Below are 16,762 nucleotides of genomic sequence, written 5' to 3'. Positions count from 1 at the left end.
TTATGGGTGCTTAATGGCATCAATGATGTGACACCCAGAGATTTTCCTCCAGGGTACTAAGTGCTGTGAGTTGTTAACAGATAATTTACACAATGGGCTGGGTTTTTGTGGACAACCATAGACTGGGTGTGAGGTTGACCACCTTATTTACACCCCAGGGATTGGTCTGGGGATTAAATAACTGGACTCCAGAGGTAGTCTTGGTTCAGCAGGGCAGGAGAGAGGATCTCCAATGGTTTGTTTCCTGAGGAGGAAATACTGAACCTGTGTTGCTCCAGAGTGGGCAGCTTCCCGTAAATGTATGAACTGTGTTACAGCATTTTATTTTATTTTTTGTTGTTCTCCTGCTTTGCCTGAAGGGCTGTGTTTACTTTTCTCTTCATATTGGTTTATGCCATCTATATAATAAACCAACAAAAGATTCAAAGAGACAGTGTTCCTGTTTTCTACTTCCATGTACTGCTGAGTGAGTTGAACTACCATAAGAGATATATATACAGTTGTGCTCCAAAGTTTCCTGGCCTTTTTTCAGAGAATATGAATGACAACACCAAAATTTTTTTCTCCACTCAAGGTTAATGTTTGGAGGTGGATCGACGGAGGTGAATCGCTGATGCTTTGGGGATGTTTGAGCTACAAAGGCACAGGAAACTTGGTCAAAGTTGAATTAAAGATGAATGCAGCACGTTGTCAGCAAATACTGGAGGCAAATTTGTAATTATCAGCCCGGAAGCTGCGCATGGGACAAACTTGGACGTTCCAACATGTCAACAATCCATAACACAAGGCCTTGTCGACCTGTCATTGGCTACAGCAGAACAAAGCGAAGGTTCTGCAGTGGCCATCTCAATCCCCTGACCTCAATATCATTGAGCCACTCTGGGAAGATCTCAAGTGCGCAGTTGATGCTAGACAGTCCAGGAATTTACAGGAACTGGAGGCTTTTTGCCAAGAAGAATGGACAGCTTTACCATCTGAGAAAATAAAGAACCTCATCCACAACTACCACAAAAGACTTCAAGCTGTCATTGATGTTAGGGGGGGCAATACATGGTATTAAGATATGGGGTATGTTAACTTTTGATTAGGGTCATTTGGATGTTTTGGGTTGGCATTATGATTTAAAAAGAGAAAACACAGTAGTTTGACAACAAATGGCTTCATCCAACTGTAAGGGGGTGAAGGGGAAGAAGAGCCAGAAGGGGGTTACCTCTCCTGCTCCATGTCCGGAACCACATAGCCGGGCTGCAGGGTTGCCGGGGGGAAGACTTACTGACTTGGACCGACTGCACCATGTGACTGTAAGGGGCAGTGAGGGAAGAGAAGGGACGGTGGACCGGAAGCTGTGCAGGCTGACGGCGCGAAAGCAAAGCGCGCCAGAGGCAGATCAGCGCACATCATGTAAAAAGCAGGCCGCAGCACCGCACTCCAGGAGAGAGAGAACTCCCTGTCAGAGGACTGGGGCTGAAGGACGAGATATAGAAAGCGCTGTCTGTGAGTACGTGGACTCGGTAACCCCTGTGACCAGAGGAGGCTTTCCCCCTGACAGCGCAGAGACAGTGACCCGTGCTCGCAGCCCCGGTGACCGCGGTGACAGGCCAGAGTCCCTGAGTGTGGCAGAGAGACTTTTCAGTGTTTGTGCATCGTACCTGCAGAGAGACATAGAGCAGGGGAAACTCAGGTTCACAGTGTCTCCCTGCTTCCTGCTTTAACCCCGGAGTTCCTGGTTTCAAAGAGAGGAGAGACTACAGAGACTTCAAGTGCCGCTGTTGACGGTGCCAACATTGGAGAAAGAGACCCTGCAATCAAGACTTCACTGGACTAATAATTTACAAGAATTCCCGTTTAATCATTTCTACTCTGCTTAACTGTTTCATAGCTTTACCTAGCCTTTTGTGTACCGTTTTACCGTTTACCCTGTCACTTTTAACCCCCACTGCTTCTCCCTGGTGGAGAGTCTATCCCCTGTAAATAAACCCTTTAACTCTTGATCTGTCTCTGATCCGTGGTGACATGATCAGTACCTGCAGATTATTACACAACCATTAACCATGAGTGGAAAAAAGTTTTGGTGTTGTCATTCATATTCTCTGAAAAAAGGCCAAGAAAGCAAAAACTCTGCCAGGGTATGTAAACTTTTGAGCACAACTGTGTGTGTATGTATATATATATATATATATATAAACAATGCTGCCAGCATCACTGCAAGGCATCCCATCTCCCATCTTACTCAGCACTCCGGGCCATGCTGTGATTTCGGTCCTCTGCTGGCTGCATGTTCTGGGCCTCATGTTCTTGCTTGCTACATACTTCCTGGCTGTTTGCTTAGGGCGGCGGCCCCAGCACTTCCTGGTTCTTATAGAGACAATGTGCACCTTCCTAAGGTGTCCCCAGCCAATTGCCAAGAGGCCTCAGGTACTTAAGGCATCCCCATCCATAGAAGGATGCCTGAGCAACTATTTCTCTCAGTCAGTGTATTGCTACTGAGGTGCCAGGTCCTGTCCTGTTTCCGCTTTCTCTGGGGGCTGCATACCCAGACCTGTTTCTGTGCTTTGAGTGTCTTTTTTCCTGCCTTCCTGAGGGCCTCATACTCAGTCTTGTATCCTAGATCCTGTCTCCCTGTTGTGTGTATCCTTGTGTTTACTCTGTCTGCTTTGCTCTCACTCCACACCTTGCAGTTCTGCTTTGCTCTTGCTTTGCACCTTGTGGTTCTGCTTTGCTCTCGCTTGGCACCTTGCAGTTCTGCTTTGCTCTCGCTCTGCACCTTGCGGTTCTGCTCTTGCTCCACAATCCTGTGGTTCTGCTCTTGCTCTGCAATCCTGTGGTTCTGCTCTTGCTCTGCAATCCTGTGGTTCTGCTCTTGCTCCGCAATCCTGCAGTTCTGCTGTTGCTCCGCAATCCTGTGGTTCTGCTCCTTGCTCCGCAATCTTGCAATCCTGCTCTGCTTCTGTTCCGCATCCTGTGGGTCTTTATTCTTCCTATCTGAACTGTTTCTTAAACAGTTCCTGCCCCTCCTGTCTGGACTATTTCCAAACAGTTCCTGTCCCTTCGGTCTGAACTGTTTCCTAACAGTTCCTGTCCCTCCTGTCTGAACTGGCTCCTACCTTTTCCCACACACTATTTGTACCTGTCTGTGTACCTGTCCTTCTCAAATCAGTCCTAGCTCCTACAGTCTGAACAGGTCTCTAACTGTCCCCATATACCCTCCAGCCTGAAAAGGTCCCTACCTGTTTCCATATATTACTTATACCTGCCCGTGTTCCTGTCCCTACCGAGTAAGTATCTTGCCCGCCTGTCCTGAAAGAGTGTCAGCCTGTCCTGCCAGAGTGCCAGCCGTGCCCGCCTGCTAGTGTCTCAGCTGTGCCCACCTGCCAGTGTCTCAGATGTGCCTGCCTGTCTGCCAGTCAAGCCAATTTCCCGCTCCTGTCTTAGCGTTCCACCCCCCCAGTAGGATCAGCATCCACAGCCAGACACCACCTTGGAGTGGTACCGGCAGCTACCTGCCACACAAGCCTGACCTCCCCATCAGAGGCTCCAGTGAACACCAAGGTAGCTGCTTAGTCATACCCCTTTTAGGATAGTCTGGTTTGTTGCACCATGGGGCCACACCTCCACACTCGTGCCAACCTGTCAGGGTGCGAGCGTAACTATATATATATATATATATATATATATATATATATACAGCTCTGGCAAAATTTAAGAGACCACTTTCAAATGTTCAGCTTTTCTGATTTTTCTCTTTATAGGTATATTATTGAGTAAAATGTAAATTGTTATTTTAGTCTATAAACTTCTGACAACATGTCCCTGAATTTCCAAGCAATAAATTTTGTATTTTTTTTCTGACAAAGAAAAATGGTCAAAATTAAAAAAAAAAATCAGTGTTTTCAGACCTCAAATAATGCAAAGAAAACAAGTTCATAATAATTTAGTAACAATAATATGAATGATTTATCTCAGGAAGAGTTCAGAAATCAATATTTTGTGGAATAACCATGATTTTTAAAAACAGCTTTCATGCGTCTTGGCAAGCTTTCCACCAGTCTTTCACACTGCTTCTGGCTCAGAAATGTAAGCAGTTCTTCTTTGTTTGATGGATTGTGGCTATCCATCATCCTCTTGATTACATTCCAGAGGTTTTCAATGGGGTTCAGACCTGGAGAATGTGCTGCCTATGACATGGTTTTGATGTGGTGGTCTCTTAATTTTTTCCAGAGTGTGTGTGTGTGTGTGTGTGTGTGTGTGTGTGTGTGTGTGTGTGTGACTGCACAGTCCAGTAACTGACCATTGTCAATGCACATAGTTCTTTCCCCAGGGGGGCATTTATGTACATGTAATCTAAGTACATGTATCAAAGTACGCTGGCAGTTATAACATGGCTGAATCTAACACGCATCTCTATTCTCTTCATACAGGTATTTAACTATTTCCAGCAACTTCACTGAATCTTGCATGTGTCCAACCTCTATCATTCATCTTTGCAGCATATATAATGGTATTTAACTATTTCCAGCAACTTCACTGAATCCTGCATGTGTCCAACCTCTATCATTCATCTTTGCAGCATATATAATGGTATTTAACTATTTCCAGCAACTTCACTGAATCCTGCATGTGTCCAACCTCTATCATTCATCTTTGCAGCATATATAATGGTATTTAACTATTTCCAGCAACTTCACTGAATCCTGCATGTGTCCAACCTCTATCATTCATCTTTGCAGCATATATACTGTTATATAGTTATTTCAACTCACCCTGCTTGTCCCCTTATGCTATTGAGGTCAAGTAACTTTTCAAAGTGGTGTTTATGATCCATGTAGGCCTGGACACTTGTTTATCTGCTAAATACATTTATTGTGTCCTGCTGTCCTAACTTAGTTTGATTGATTGCTAACGAGTAAGGAGAGAAAAAAAAAAAGGAAGATCTTAGAAGTGGCCTTCTATAAATTCAGAGCTAGCCTGAGGAAGGCATTTATGCAGGGGGGCATTTATGTACATGTAATATAAGTACATGTATCAAAGTACGCTGGCAGTTATAACATGGCAGTTGGGCAGGAGACAGGTAAGACAAATAAATAAATCTATTCCCTGTACATTTGGGCAACCCCAAATATTTACCATATGCATTTGTCTAATTTATATCCTGGCTGCTGCATTTACACACATCCACCGCCCTGGTATTAACTTTCTACACTCCATCCATATTGGCCCCTCACTCCTTTCCTCTCCTATGTATAGCACTCACGCTCTTTTCACATTGCTACACAGCACAGATCCATTCAGTCCCACCATTCAACATCAGAGACGCTCTCACAAATCACTTAACCATCTGCTCACTCTTTCTATCCTTCTTCTCCTAGTCGCAGGAGACATTGCTCCCAATCCTGGTCCCCCATGTTATAGAAAGTCAAACCCCCCAACTGCTACACTCAGAAACCCTTCTAATCTTATCAATATTCCCTGCCTGCCATCTGTCTCTCTTAATTGTGCCCTTTGGAATTATCGCTCAGTGTGTAACAAACTCTCCTTCATTCATGACTTTTTTCCTTTCTAATTCTCTTAACCTTTTGGCTCTTACTGAAACCTGGATCCAGCAGTCAGACACTACCGCTGCTGCTGCTCTTTCATATGGTGGACTACACTTCTCTCATACCCCAAGATTAGACAATAGAGCAGGTGGAGGCGTTGGTCTGCTCCTATCATCAAAATGTACCTTTCAGGTTATCCCTCAAGTACCCTCACTTGTCTTCCCTTCTTTTGAGGTCCATGCTGTCAGACTCTACACCCCCTTCTCCATGCGAGTGGAGGTGGTATATCTTCCTCCCGGCCCCTCCCATCAGTTCCTGGATCATTTTGCCACTTGGCTTCCACATTTTCACTCCTGTGACATCCCTACCCTCATCATGGGCGATTTCAACATCCCCATTGCTCTTCCCCTCTCCCCATCTGCTACTCACCTTTTATCTCTAACATCCTCATTTGGCCTTTTGCAGCTTACTAATTCTCCAACGCATGAAGACGGAAACTCCCTCGACTTGGTCTTCTCTCGGCTTTGTGCAGTGGATGATTTTGCAATATCCCCTCTCCCGCTCTCTGACCACAACCTTCTTTCATTCTCTATGAAGAACTGCCAGGCTGCTCAGGTCAACCCCACTGTCCATATTTATAGAAACATACAGGCCATTAACACCCAGAAACTTAAGAAGAACTTGCAGTCTTCATTGGCCCCTATCTCCTCCCTCTCATGTCATGATTCTGCATTGAAGCATTACAATGAAACACTTCAAAGTGCCCTGGATGAATTTGCTTCTCCTATACATAGAAGACTGTTATGATTGAGTCACCGAGGAGGAAAAAACAAAACACAAGCTCAGCCCAGAATATCAGAGAGGTTGGAAACTAGCGGATTGCAGACCCCTAATCCTATGACACAACTAGCAGTAGCCGTGGAGTGTTCCTATGGTGATCCTAGACACCTCGTCACAGCCGGAGATCTAAATAAGCCTAAAGAGAGAAAATAAAAAACTGACTGCCCCAGAGCAGACCCCAAAGCAATAGGCAGCCCCCAACATGTAATGACAGTGAAACAAGATGAAACCACTAACACAGATAGAAAGATGGGGCCCAAGCTAACTAAAAAGGACAGGACAGAAAAGCTGCTGTCTGCAATCCGAGAAAACCCTGCTAAAAATATTACCAAGACAACTAATAAGCAAAAAGGACCCTGAAGTCACTAGACTTCAAACCCTATATCAGCACTCAGAATATTCTGAAAGCAGAGCAAAAGAGAACACTGATTAAGGAATAAGAATCCAGCACACCCCCATCCGGGGATGGCTGAACTCAAAAAAACAAGGTAAACAAAACCAAAACTAATAAGTTCAATAGCAGAGCAAAAACTTATCTTTGGGAAGCAGGAATCAGACTGGTCTCCAAGAATCCAGCAGAGAAATCACCAGCCACTCAGAAGGGTGTCGGCTGCCTTATATCCAGTCTGAAGTTCCTGTTACCCAGTCACAATCCACCTGATCAGGTGTTTGGTTTCTTTCATCCAAATCAGCCTCACTACCTTCCTTCACCAGAAGAGGGAGATCCTCGGACAGAAAAGGTGAATGAACAGATGAGCTCACAACAGAAGACCACAACACAGACAGTGACAACCCTGGCACACACTGCAAACACGTTTCCTGCAGCGGTGCTCCAGGTGCGCCGAACGTCTGTGGAGAAAATCCAACCTACCCGAAGATTTCATCCATTATAAGTTTATGCTTCGAACATACAACACTGCCCTTCACCTCTGAAAACAAACCTATTTCAACACCCTCATTACTTCACTGTCCAAAAACCCTAAACGTCTCTTTGACACTTTTCATTCTCTATTCAACCTAAGAGTACAGGCCCCAACCACAGAGCTTCGAGCTGGCGATCTGGCCAATTACTTCAAAGAAAAAATTGACCAGATCCGACAGGAAATTATCTCCCAATCCCCTCATACCATGCACTGTCCTCCTGTCATGATCTGAGTTTGATCTGACAGAGTTAATGTATATAGTAAACTTTTTTTTCCTTGGCTGTGTGCCAAAGGGAGTTTTTGCCCCCCGGTGGCCAATAGGGTCATTTTACGTGGTGTCGTTTGGTCTATGTTACCCCAGTGGTGGTTAGTGGTATTACACTTTAGTTAAAGTGCACATGATTAATACAGGTGTGATGCTCTATAAAAGAGTTCATGTGTGTTTAATTATGGTTGGTAATAGTTGTTCTTTTGCAATAAACCTTGGTGGAGGAAGGAACTGGAGAGAGTTCTTTACACTGTTGTGGAAGGAGTCACAGAAGGGATTTCCTTGCTGCTCTGTCAGAGCTTGGTGGCAGCTATTCAGGTGGAAGGCTCCATTCGGTTGCTGGACTCTGTGCTGGAGCATTAGCACAGAGAGAGCTAAGTGTTTCTTTATCCCTGTTTGTGACTTTCCTTATGTGTGTTCTAGTACAGTGGTGGGATTAGTTTCCGCACCGACCAATTCCCTAGTGAGGGACTAGGTGCAGGGCGAGTCAGGGTTTCTAGGTTCCCAATTGGCGCCCGGTGCGGAACCGGCATAGGGACCATTGAGGAGTGCAGGGTCACTGGCTCAGGGGAGTGCAGGAGGTCTCCACGTCCCCATTCCCTAGTGCAGGGCCCACCACTGTAATTGTTCCCTGGTGTTTACCCTTATTATTTAAATTCGCCAGCTGGAGGCAGTGTATCCGGCTGCACGTCCCATTATTATTTAAATTTGCCTGGCTGGAGGCGGTGTATCCAGGGTCACGTGTGCCATAAATTCGCCCTGCTGGAGGCGCTGTGTCCAGTCACACGTTAATCGTTACACTATCACCAACCATAAAACTTATTTTTCTGCTGAGCCATGGACCTAATGCAAACCTTTACCCAGGTACTGCAGACCTTTACTGAAGAGATTATGGGGCTGCGCGGTGAGATGGTGCAGCAACTGCAGCTGTTGGTGGGCTTTGGAGGTTTGATTCAGGCACAGGCTCAGCCAGAACCCAAGATATTTCTCCCGGACCAGTTTTCTGGAGGGAGAGATCAATTCTTGGTATTTCAGCAAGCCTGCAAATTATATTTCAGGCTGCACCCTCGTTCATCAGGGAGTCAAGAGCAACGGGTGGGAATCATTATGTCCCTTCTGAAGGGGGATCCCCAATCCTGGGCCTTCTCCCTGCCGGACGATTCACCATCTTTAGAGTCCGTGGACGAGTTTTTTGCGGCTTTGGTGTTTGTGTATGGGGATCCTTATGGCGTCTCTCTGGCGAAATCCCGACTCTGTAGGTGTAAACAGGGAGCCCGGGTTGCTGAGGAGTACTGCTCAGAGTTTAGGAGGTGGGCCACTGACACTCAGTGGAATGACCCTGCGCTTAGGAGTCAATTTGTGCAGGGTCTGTCTCCAAAGTTGCAGGACACTCTGGTGCAGTACGCCGCCCCCGGGTCGCTGGAGGCCACCATGTCCCTTGCCATCCGGGTGGATAGGTGCCTTAGGGAAATACATACACAAAATGTGCCCCCTGTAGTCCTCTCCAGGGGGGAGGACCCACCAGTGAGGTTGGTGGAACCCAAGCAGCCTGGTGTTGTTGGTACAAAAATGGGGTTGCCTGCGGTTCGCCGTGGTGGTGGGGTATGCTTTTCCTGTGGGATGCAGGGCCATTTCATGGGAGCCTGCCCAGCCCGTGCCAAGTCTCCGGATGAACCTATGCAAGTAGGAGGTGTTGGGTTGTGTTCAGGCCTGCCTACGGTTCAGGGAGCGGTGTCGGCATGTTTTTTCTGTGGGCAGACTGGTCATGTCCTTAAGGCTTGCCCATTGTGCGCCAAATTATCTGTAACATAGTAACATAGTAACATAGTAATTAAGGTTGAAGGGAGACTTTAAGTCCATCTAGTTCAACCCATATCCTATCCTAACTTGCCTTAACATGTTGATCCAGAGGAAGGCAAAAAAAACCCATGTGGCAAACAGTAAGCTTCACATTGGGGAAAAAAATTCCTTCCAGACTCCACATACGGCAATCAGACTAGCTCCCTGGATCAACGCAACACTAAGGAAGCTAGTGTAATATTATACTTTTCAAGAAAGGCATCCAGTCCCCTCTTAAATTTTAGTAGGGAATCACTCATTACAACATCATATGGCAGAGAGTTCCATAGTCTCACTGCTCTTACAGTAAAGAATCCGCGTCTGTGAGTATGCTTAAACCTTCTTTCCTCCAGACGTAGATGATGCCCCCTTGTCCCTGTCACAGGACTAAGAGTAAAAAGATCATTAGAAAGGTCTTGGTATTGTCCCCGCATATATTTATACATTGTAATAAGATCACCCCTAAGCCTTCGATTCTCCAAACTAAATAACCCCAAGTGTAATAACCTGTCTTGGTAGTGCAGACCCCCCAGTTCCCTAATAACCTTGGTCGCTCTTCTCTGCACCCGCTCCGGTTCAGCTATGTCTTTCGTATACACCGGAGACCAGAACTGTACACAGTATTCTAAGTGTGGTCGCACTAGTGACTTATATAGAGGTAAAATTATGTTCTCCTCCTGAGCATCTATGCCTCTTTTAATGCATCCCATTATTTTATTTGCCTTTGCAGCAGCTGCCTGACACTGGCCACTAAATATGAGTTTGTCGTCCACCCATACACCCAGGTCTTTTTCAGTGACAGTTTTGCCCTGTGTTTTACAATTAAGCACATAATTATACATCTTGTTCGTTCTACCCAAGTGGATGACCTTAGATTTATCCCCATTAAAGCTCATTTGCCATTTATCAGCCCAAGCTTCTAGTTTACATAAATCCTCCTGTAATATAAAATTGTCCTCCTCTGTATTGATTACCCTGCAGAGTTTAGTGTCATCTGCAAATATTGAAATTCTACTCTCTATGCCCCCTACAAGGTCATTAATAAATATGTTAAAAAGAAGCGGGCCCAAAACTGACCCCTGTGGTACCCCACTGCTAACCGTGACCCAGTCCGAGTGTGCTCCATTAATAACCACCCTTTGTTTCCTATCCCTGAGCCAGCTCTTAACTCACCTACACATATTTTCCCCTATCCCCATTGTTCTCATTTTATGTATCAACCTTTTGTGTGGCACCGTATCAAAAGCTTTTGAAAAGTCCATGTACACCACGTCCACTGCATTCCCTTGGTCCAGTCCGGAACTTACCTCTTCATAAAAGCTTATCAGATTAGTCTGACAGGAACGGTCCCTTGTAAACCCATGTTGATATTGGGTCATAAGTTTATTCTTCTCCAGATACTCCAGTATAGTATCTCAGTATAGTCATCTCACAAGCCACATACCCCTGGTCATTTGGAGGGAGACGACCAGGGAGTGTACATTTCCTCCATTTTGCCCTCCCAAGGTATCATGTCAGCAGAAGTGTTGGCTGGCGGGGTACTGGAGGTGGTACCGGTGCTTGTGGACAGCGGAGCAGGAGTCAGTCTGGTGGATGCTCGCTTTGTCCAGACTCGTGGCCTGAAGTGTAGGATGCTGGCCAAACCTATAAGCGTCCAGGCCATTAACTCTGTTCCACTGAGCCAGTGGAGCCTTACCCAAGTTGTAGAAAACATCCATCTGCGTATAGGACATCATGAGGAGTCCTTGTCATGCTACGTCTTGGAGGGAATGTCAGTACCTATCGTTTTAGGCTTCCCTTGGCTGAAAAAACACAACCCGGTGATAGATTGGCGAGCGAGGGAAGTAGTCAGCTGGGGGCAGTCGTGTGAGGGCTGCTGCCTAGGGACTACTGTCTCTGCCGTCTCTTCAACGGACCCCTTCCTCTCCAGTGAGAGCAGCGGATGTGCTGCCGAAGAGTAGGGGCAAGTCTCAGCCCTCGCCGCTTGCCAACCCTGTGAGGCGCAGACCTCATGGTAGAAAGGGTTGGAGGGTGGTGTACCCCATGGTGAAGTTCGGGGGTGTGAGTGTAGTGACACAGGGGGACGCCTCTGTCGTCAATTCCAGAAAGAGTTCTCCAAGTCGTGACAAACGAACGAGTGGCAATAAAGGTCCAGACCTGTGTGTGAACGAGTATGTATGGGTGGCCACCAAAAAACATCCAGTGGAAGTGTGTTGTGGAGTCTTAGGCTACTTTCACACTAGCGTCGGTACGGGCCCGTTGCAATGCGTCGGGCCGACGTACGTTGTGAAAGATTTGCACAACGGGGGAGGCAGATGCCGTTTTTCAACGCATCCGCTGCCCCATTGTAATGTCCAGGGAGGAGGGGGCGGAGTTTCAGCCACGCATGCGCGGTCGAAAATGGCGGACACGACGCACAAAAAAACATTACATGTAAAGTTTTTTGGTGCGTCGCGGCCGCCAAAACACGACGCATCCGTCGCACGATGGATGCGACATGTGGCCATAATAAATCTTTGGAGGTCCGAATTAAGGATTTTATAACTTGTGACACCAAGGGGGTAATCTATGGGATCACATGCCCCTGTGGAAAATTATATATCTGTAGCACTATACGCCCATTACATATAAGAATAGGGGAACATTTGCGTAATATTGGGAATAAATTCACTGGCCATCCTCTTTCAAACCATTTTCTAATCCATCATGGAGGCTCCATTAAAGACATCAAAATAACCGGCATCAAAGTGGTTAAAAGGAGCTGGAGGAGAGGGAACTTCAAAAGAAGAGAGTAAATGGATTTTTGAGATGGACACATTAATTTCTAATGGTCTGAACAGCGAAATCGAGCTTTTTGCTTTTAATGTTTAAATCCAGGCATTTAACGATGCAGGGTACAAAAGTGCTGCTTATGCTCTATGGAACATCCCTGAAGAAGGAATCAGCCGATTCCGAAACGCGTTTGACAGTTTTGTGAGCTTCTTCGCTTTCCATAGCCAGTAATGTGAGCAATCACGTGACCGTAACGTCACGCAATGTCCTGCAGCTCCTCTGCACCTTGCCGGCTACAGCCTGTGTGCGGCACCTCTACTGCTTACTAGCCGAGGCTGTTACACCGCAGGCAGGACGTCTGTCTCCGGCGGGACAGCGTCCAATACCCTGAGCATCAACACTGCCTTCTTGGAACTGGTGTTCAAACCTACGGAGCCTCAACAGGATAATACTATTTTTTAGTTAGACTTCATTCACCACAGGACCTGTTCTGGGAAGTATTTCATCGTATGTGCACTTCAGCTCTAGTTTCAAGGTAATTCATCATTCTCCAGATTTACTTTGCAAATATTCTGGAGAAATGTTATATATTTTTTTTTATATATTTTATTATTTTTTTTGCCTGTATAATAATCCGTCAATTGGAATTCGCTCCATCATTGGGCGTTCGATCAATCCATACCGATTAGCCAAGGGGGCGGTTCTTCACCTTTCTTTGTGTCGGAGTTCCCCCCTCTTTTCTTTTTTTGTGTTTGAGTTCACCTCATATACAGATTTTACTCTAAGCGCAAATATTAAATACATATTTTCTAGTTTAATATTGCATTTGGACTAATCTGGTGGTATTGTCCTAATATTTTGCTGCTGAGTTGTCTGTTAGCGCTAGCTGGTCTTTCAAATGTAAATAGAAAATATAACTTTTGTTTCTATAAGAAAGTTGTATATTTGTGTTTTGCTTATGTCAGTTGTGTACTAGGTGCTATAATAGCACCTTCTTCTGATACTAACAGCGCAGGCCGATGAAGAACTGAAGTAAGAAAAATGACTAGAGTCCCCTAAGCAAATTATTCAGCTAATGGTTTACTCTTTGCTATAGCCCAACCTGTCTGATATTCATGCAGGGGTGGGAGAAGGATGGAGGAAATAATATGGAGCAGGGATATTCCTCTTGCACGTAAGGATGTCTCCCTTGGACCACACTAGTCATCTATATCAGTCCCTTATTAATTTTAATAAAGTATACGTCAACTGAGCTGCTTCAATAAGGAAATTCCTTTGTGAGTGTAAATGGGCACAGTATAGAAGATTAATGCATATACTCAAAAGAGTATTTAAGAAGTTGGTATGATGGGTATTATTTATCAATTGTCTACCGAGCTTCAATTATTCTCCTACAGATGTAATATCAAATGCTGCAAATGTTTAAAGAGAACTTGTCATTGGGATTATATACTCCAAACTAATGGCATGTACTGTATGTAAAAGTGCTTTAAAGGGAACCTGCCATGTAAAAAAACACTATTGACCTGCAGATATGGGGTTAATCTGCGGAATTCTTATAGTTCTGAAGCCGCCTTGCACTTGAAATGAGAGCCCCACTGCCGAGAGAAAATTAACATTCCTCTTGGCAGCCTCCAGTTTTCAGTCATAGGGGTGGGCTGACGCAACTTCAGTCACAGCTCAGTATATAGTGAGAGACAACTGCAACCGCGCCCCCGACACTCACTGACAGTCGACTCAAGTACTGGGGGCACAGTTACAGCTGTTGCTTACTATACACTGAGTAGTGACTGAAGATGTGTCGGCCCACCCATATGACTGAAAGCCGGATGCTGCTGGGAGGAAGAAAATTCATTTCCTCCCAGCACCTGGGCTCCCAGTGCAGCCACTGTACAGCTTTAGAACGCTATCAACCTGCAGATTGATAGCGTTTATATTTTACATTACAAGTTCCCTTTGATGCTGTAAATCCTTACCTTTCTTGAATAAATTGTTTTGCTGTTTTAGAGAAATCCACAGATGAAATTGTAAACTACTGAGCTGTAAGTGTCGTGGGTGGGCATTACACTTCCAGCTCTCCTGCCTCCTGCCTATATGACTTACAGGTCAGTCATGCTTCAGTGATCTGTTAGACAGGAGGCAGGCAGTAAGCTGGACGTGTTACACCCCCCGCTCACTGCCAATACTACTCATTAGTTTACAATTACAAATATGGATTGCTCTAAGACAGTAAGGCTCTGTGCCCACGTAGCGATTTTCATGCAATGTTTTCCTGAGCAGAAACGCATGCCCTTGCCAGGGAAATCGCATGCGCTTTTTGACACACATTTTTGACGCGATTGTTAAGCGCTTTGACATGCGTTCTCCCATGCGTTTTTGCTCATATAATTGATGGTATGCTGAATCTCGGGCGATTCCGCAAAATTAATGAACATGCTGCGTTTTTTACCGCTAAGCGATTCCGCAGCGGTAAAAAACGCACCATTTTTCACAACATGTGCGTTTTCTATTAGAAATGCATGGAACGCTTATTTTAATCGCGCGTTAAAAAATGCAGCGGAAATACTTAAAAATCGCTACGTGGGCACACAGCCTAAAAAGGATTTTTCCAGGAATGGTAAGGATTTACTCAGCCTTAAAGAGCCTTTATATACACGCCATTAGCTTAGGGTATAAAATCTTGATGACAGGTTCTATCATACAATAAAAAAATAGCCATATTCAGCCGTTGTGTATTTTCGGCTAAAGTATCCCTATATTTGGTACATTTGTGTATTTTCTTAACATGTGGGACAATCCCTTTAAAGACGAGATGATAATGATAATGTTAAAAATAATGTTGATAATAATCAGCATATAGAAGCAAGGAATATAGGAAATGGAATAAGAGTGCTAATAATCTCTAGAATAAGGAATCATATTACAGATCCATATATCCAGGCTTCAATGATGGCTGTGAGAGAAGCACAGCAGTACTAGTTCTACCATACCCTTACAACAATATGGACAGCACATAGCAATATGGCCATGTCAACAGCTACTGATTAACACTTAGTGTGAACTTTAGATAAGTACAGGAAAGGTCCCAAATAAAATTCCGGCATTTATACTTCTATTTTCTTAAGTAAGAGAGATATTCAGGTAATTTCGCCAGATAGGTGGGGGTCCGCCTGCTGAGACACCCAACAATCACTGGGACAGGTTACTTTTGTCTCGTTTAAAGGCTGCACATGCTTGCTGCCTTCATTCTCTACAGGACTGCCATAGGAATAATAGTGAAGTACTCAGCCCGGCAACTGGAGCAGGCGCCAATGATGCACACTGCCGCTCCATACAAACCGGTGACAGAAGTTCCTGTTTTGGTGACTGGTGTGGGGCTCAGCATGCAGAACCTCACCAATCTAGAAGTTTCCTATGGATATGTAATAATCTTTGGTTACTAGAATCCCTCTTTAACAATGTACACTTGTCAATCATTCTGCGGTAGTGTAACTTACCAGAACATGAAGGCAGACTGCAAATCTGTATGGTTTCTGGTTTGTCACTATTACAGCTATCTATCTTATTGTCACTTGAACCACAGAGAACTTGCCTTTCTTGAGTTCCATTACCACAAGTTACTGAACACTATGGAAATAAGAGAACAAAATAAGCAAAGGTGATATTCTACATAATCTAAGAACTACAGTTCTAATACAATGCATACACAGCCCAAATGCTACCTACCAGGGGAGAAATGATCATTACACCACGCTCCAAATTATTATGCAAATGCTAAATTTCTCTGACTTTCCTAAATGAATCAGTGTAATGTTCATATCATCCACCGTGGGAGCACAAATCAAACATGATCTTTTAGTCCCCAATTTTTTTTCTTTTCCCAAGGGTAACTGGAGAAATTGGACTGCAAAAGTTGTTTTCCAAATTGTCCTGAGTACGCTGTTATCCCATATGTGGTAGAAAACTACTGTATGGACACACGTCAGGGCTTGGAAGGGAAGTAGTGATGTTTTGGAATGCAGACTTTGATGAAATGGTCTGCAGGTGTCATGACGCATTTGGAGAGCCCCTGATGTGCCTAAACAGTGGAAACCCCCCACAAGTGACCCAATTTTGGAAACTAGACCCCCCCAAGGAACTTATCTAGCTGTGTGGTGAGCACTTGGAAACCCCAAGTGCTCCACAGAAGTTTATAACTGATACCCCATATGTGGGGGTAAAACACTGTTTGGGCGCATGGCAGAGCATGGAAGGGAAGGAGCACCGTTTGACTCTTTCATCGCAGAATTGGCTGGAATTGAGATCAGATGCCATGTCGCGTTTGGAGAGCCCCTGATGTGCCTGAACAGTGGAAATACCCCCCAATTCTAACTCCAACCCTAACCCCAACACACACCTAACCCTAACTCCAACCCTAGCCCTAGTCCCAACTCTAGCCCTAGCCCTAGCCCAAACCCTAGCCCTAATGGGAAAATGGAAATAAATACTTTTTTTAATTTTATTACTTTTTCCTAACTAAGGGGGTGATTAAAGGGGGGTTTGATTTACTATTTATAGCGGGTTTTTATGTTTGGCAGCTGTCACAC

The 16,762-nt window shown here is 45.0% G+C and overlaps 1 protein-coding gene across 4 annotated transcripts in view; it reads right to left on the bottom strand.

Moving 5' to 3' along the window:
- The window catches only part of LOC141087889 (A disintegrin and metalloproteinase with thrombospondin motifs 2-like), an 851,362-nt gene that overhangs the window by 57,090 nt on the left and 777,510 nt on the right, over nt 1-16,762 (bottom strand). For all 4 annotated transcript variants that reach the window (XM_073573740.1, XM_073573737.1, XM_073573739.1 and 1 more), the window contains one exon: nt 15,674-15,803. In XM_073573740.1, the coding sequence (XP_073429841.1) occupies nt 15,674-15,803 (130 nt within the window). The remainder of the gene's footprint in view (nt 1-15,673; nt 15,804-16,762) is intronic.

This window comes from Dendrobates tinctorius, unplaced genomic scaffold (assembly GCF_039654945.1).
Source record: "Dendrobates tinctorius isolate UK_male_01 unplaced genomic scaffold, ASM3965494v1 ptg000036l, whole genome shotgun sequence".
Taxonomy (NCBI): Eukaryota; Metazoa; Chordata; class Amphibia; order Anura; family Dendrobatidae; genus Dendrobates; species Dendrobates tinctorius.
The sequence above is the reverse complement of the archived record's forward strand: the minus strand, read 5'-3'. Positions and strand labels throughout refer to the sequence as shown.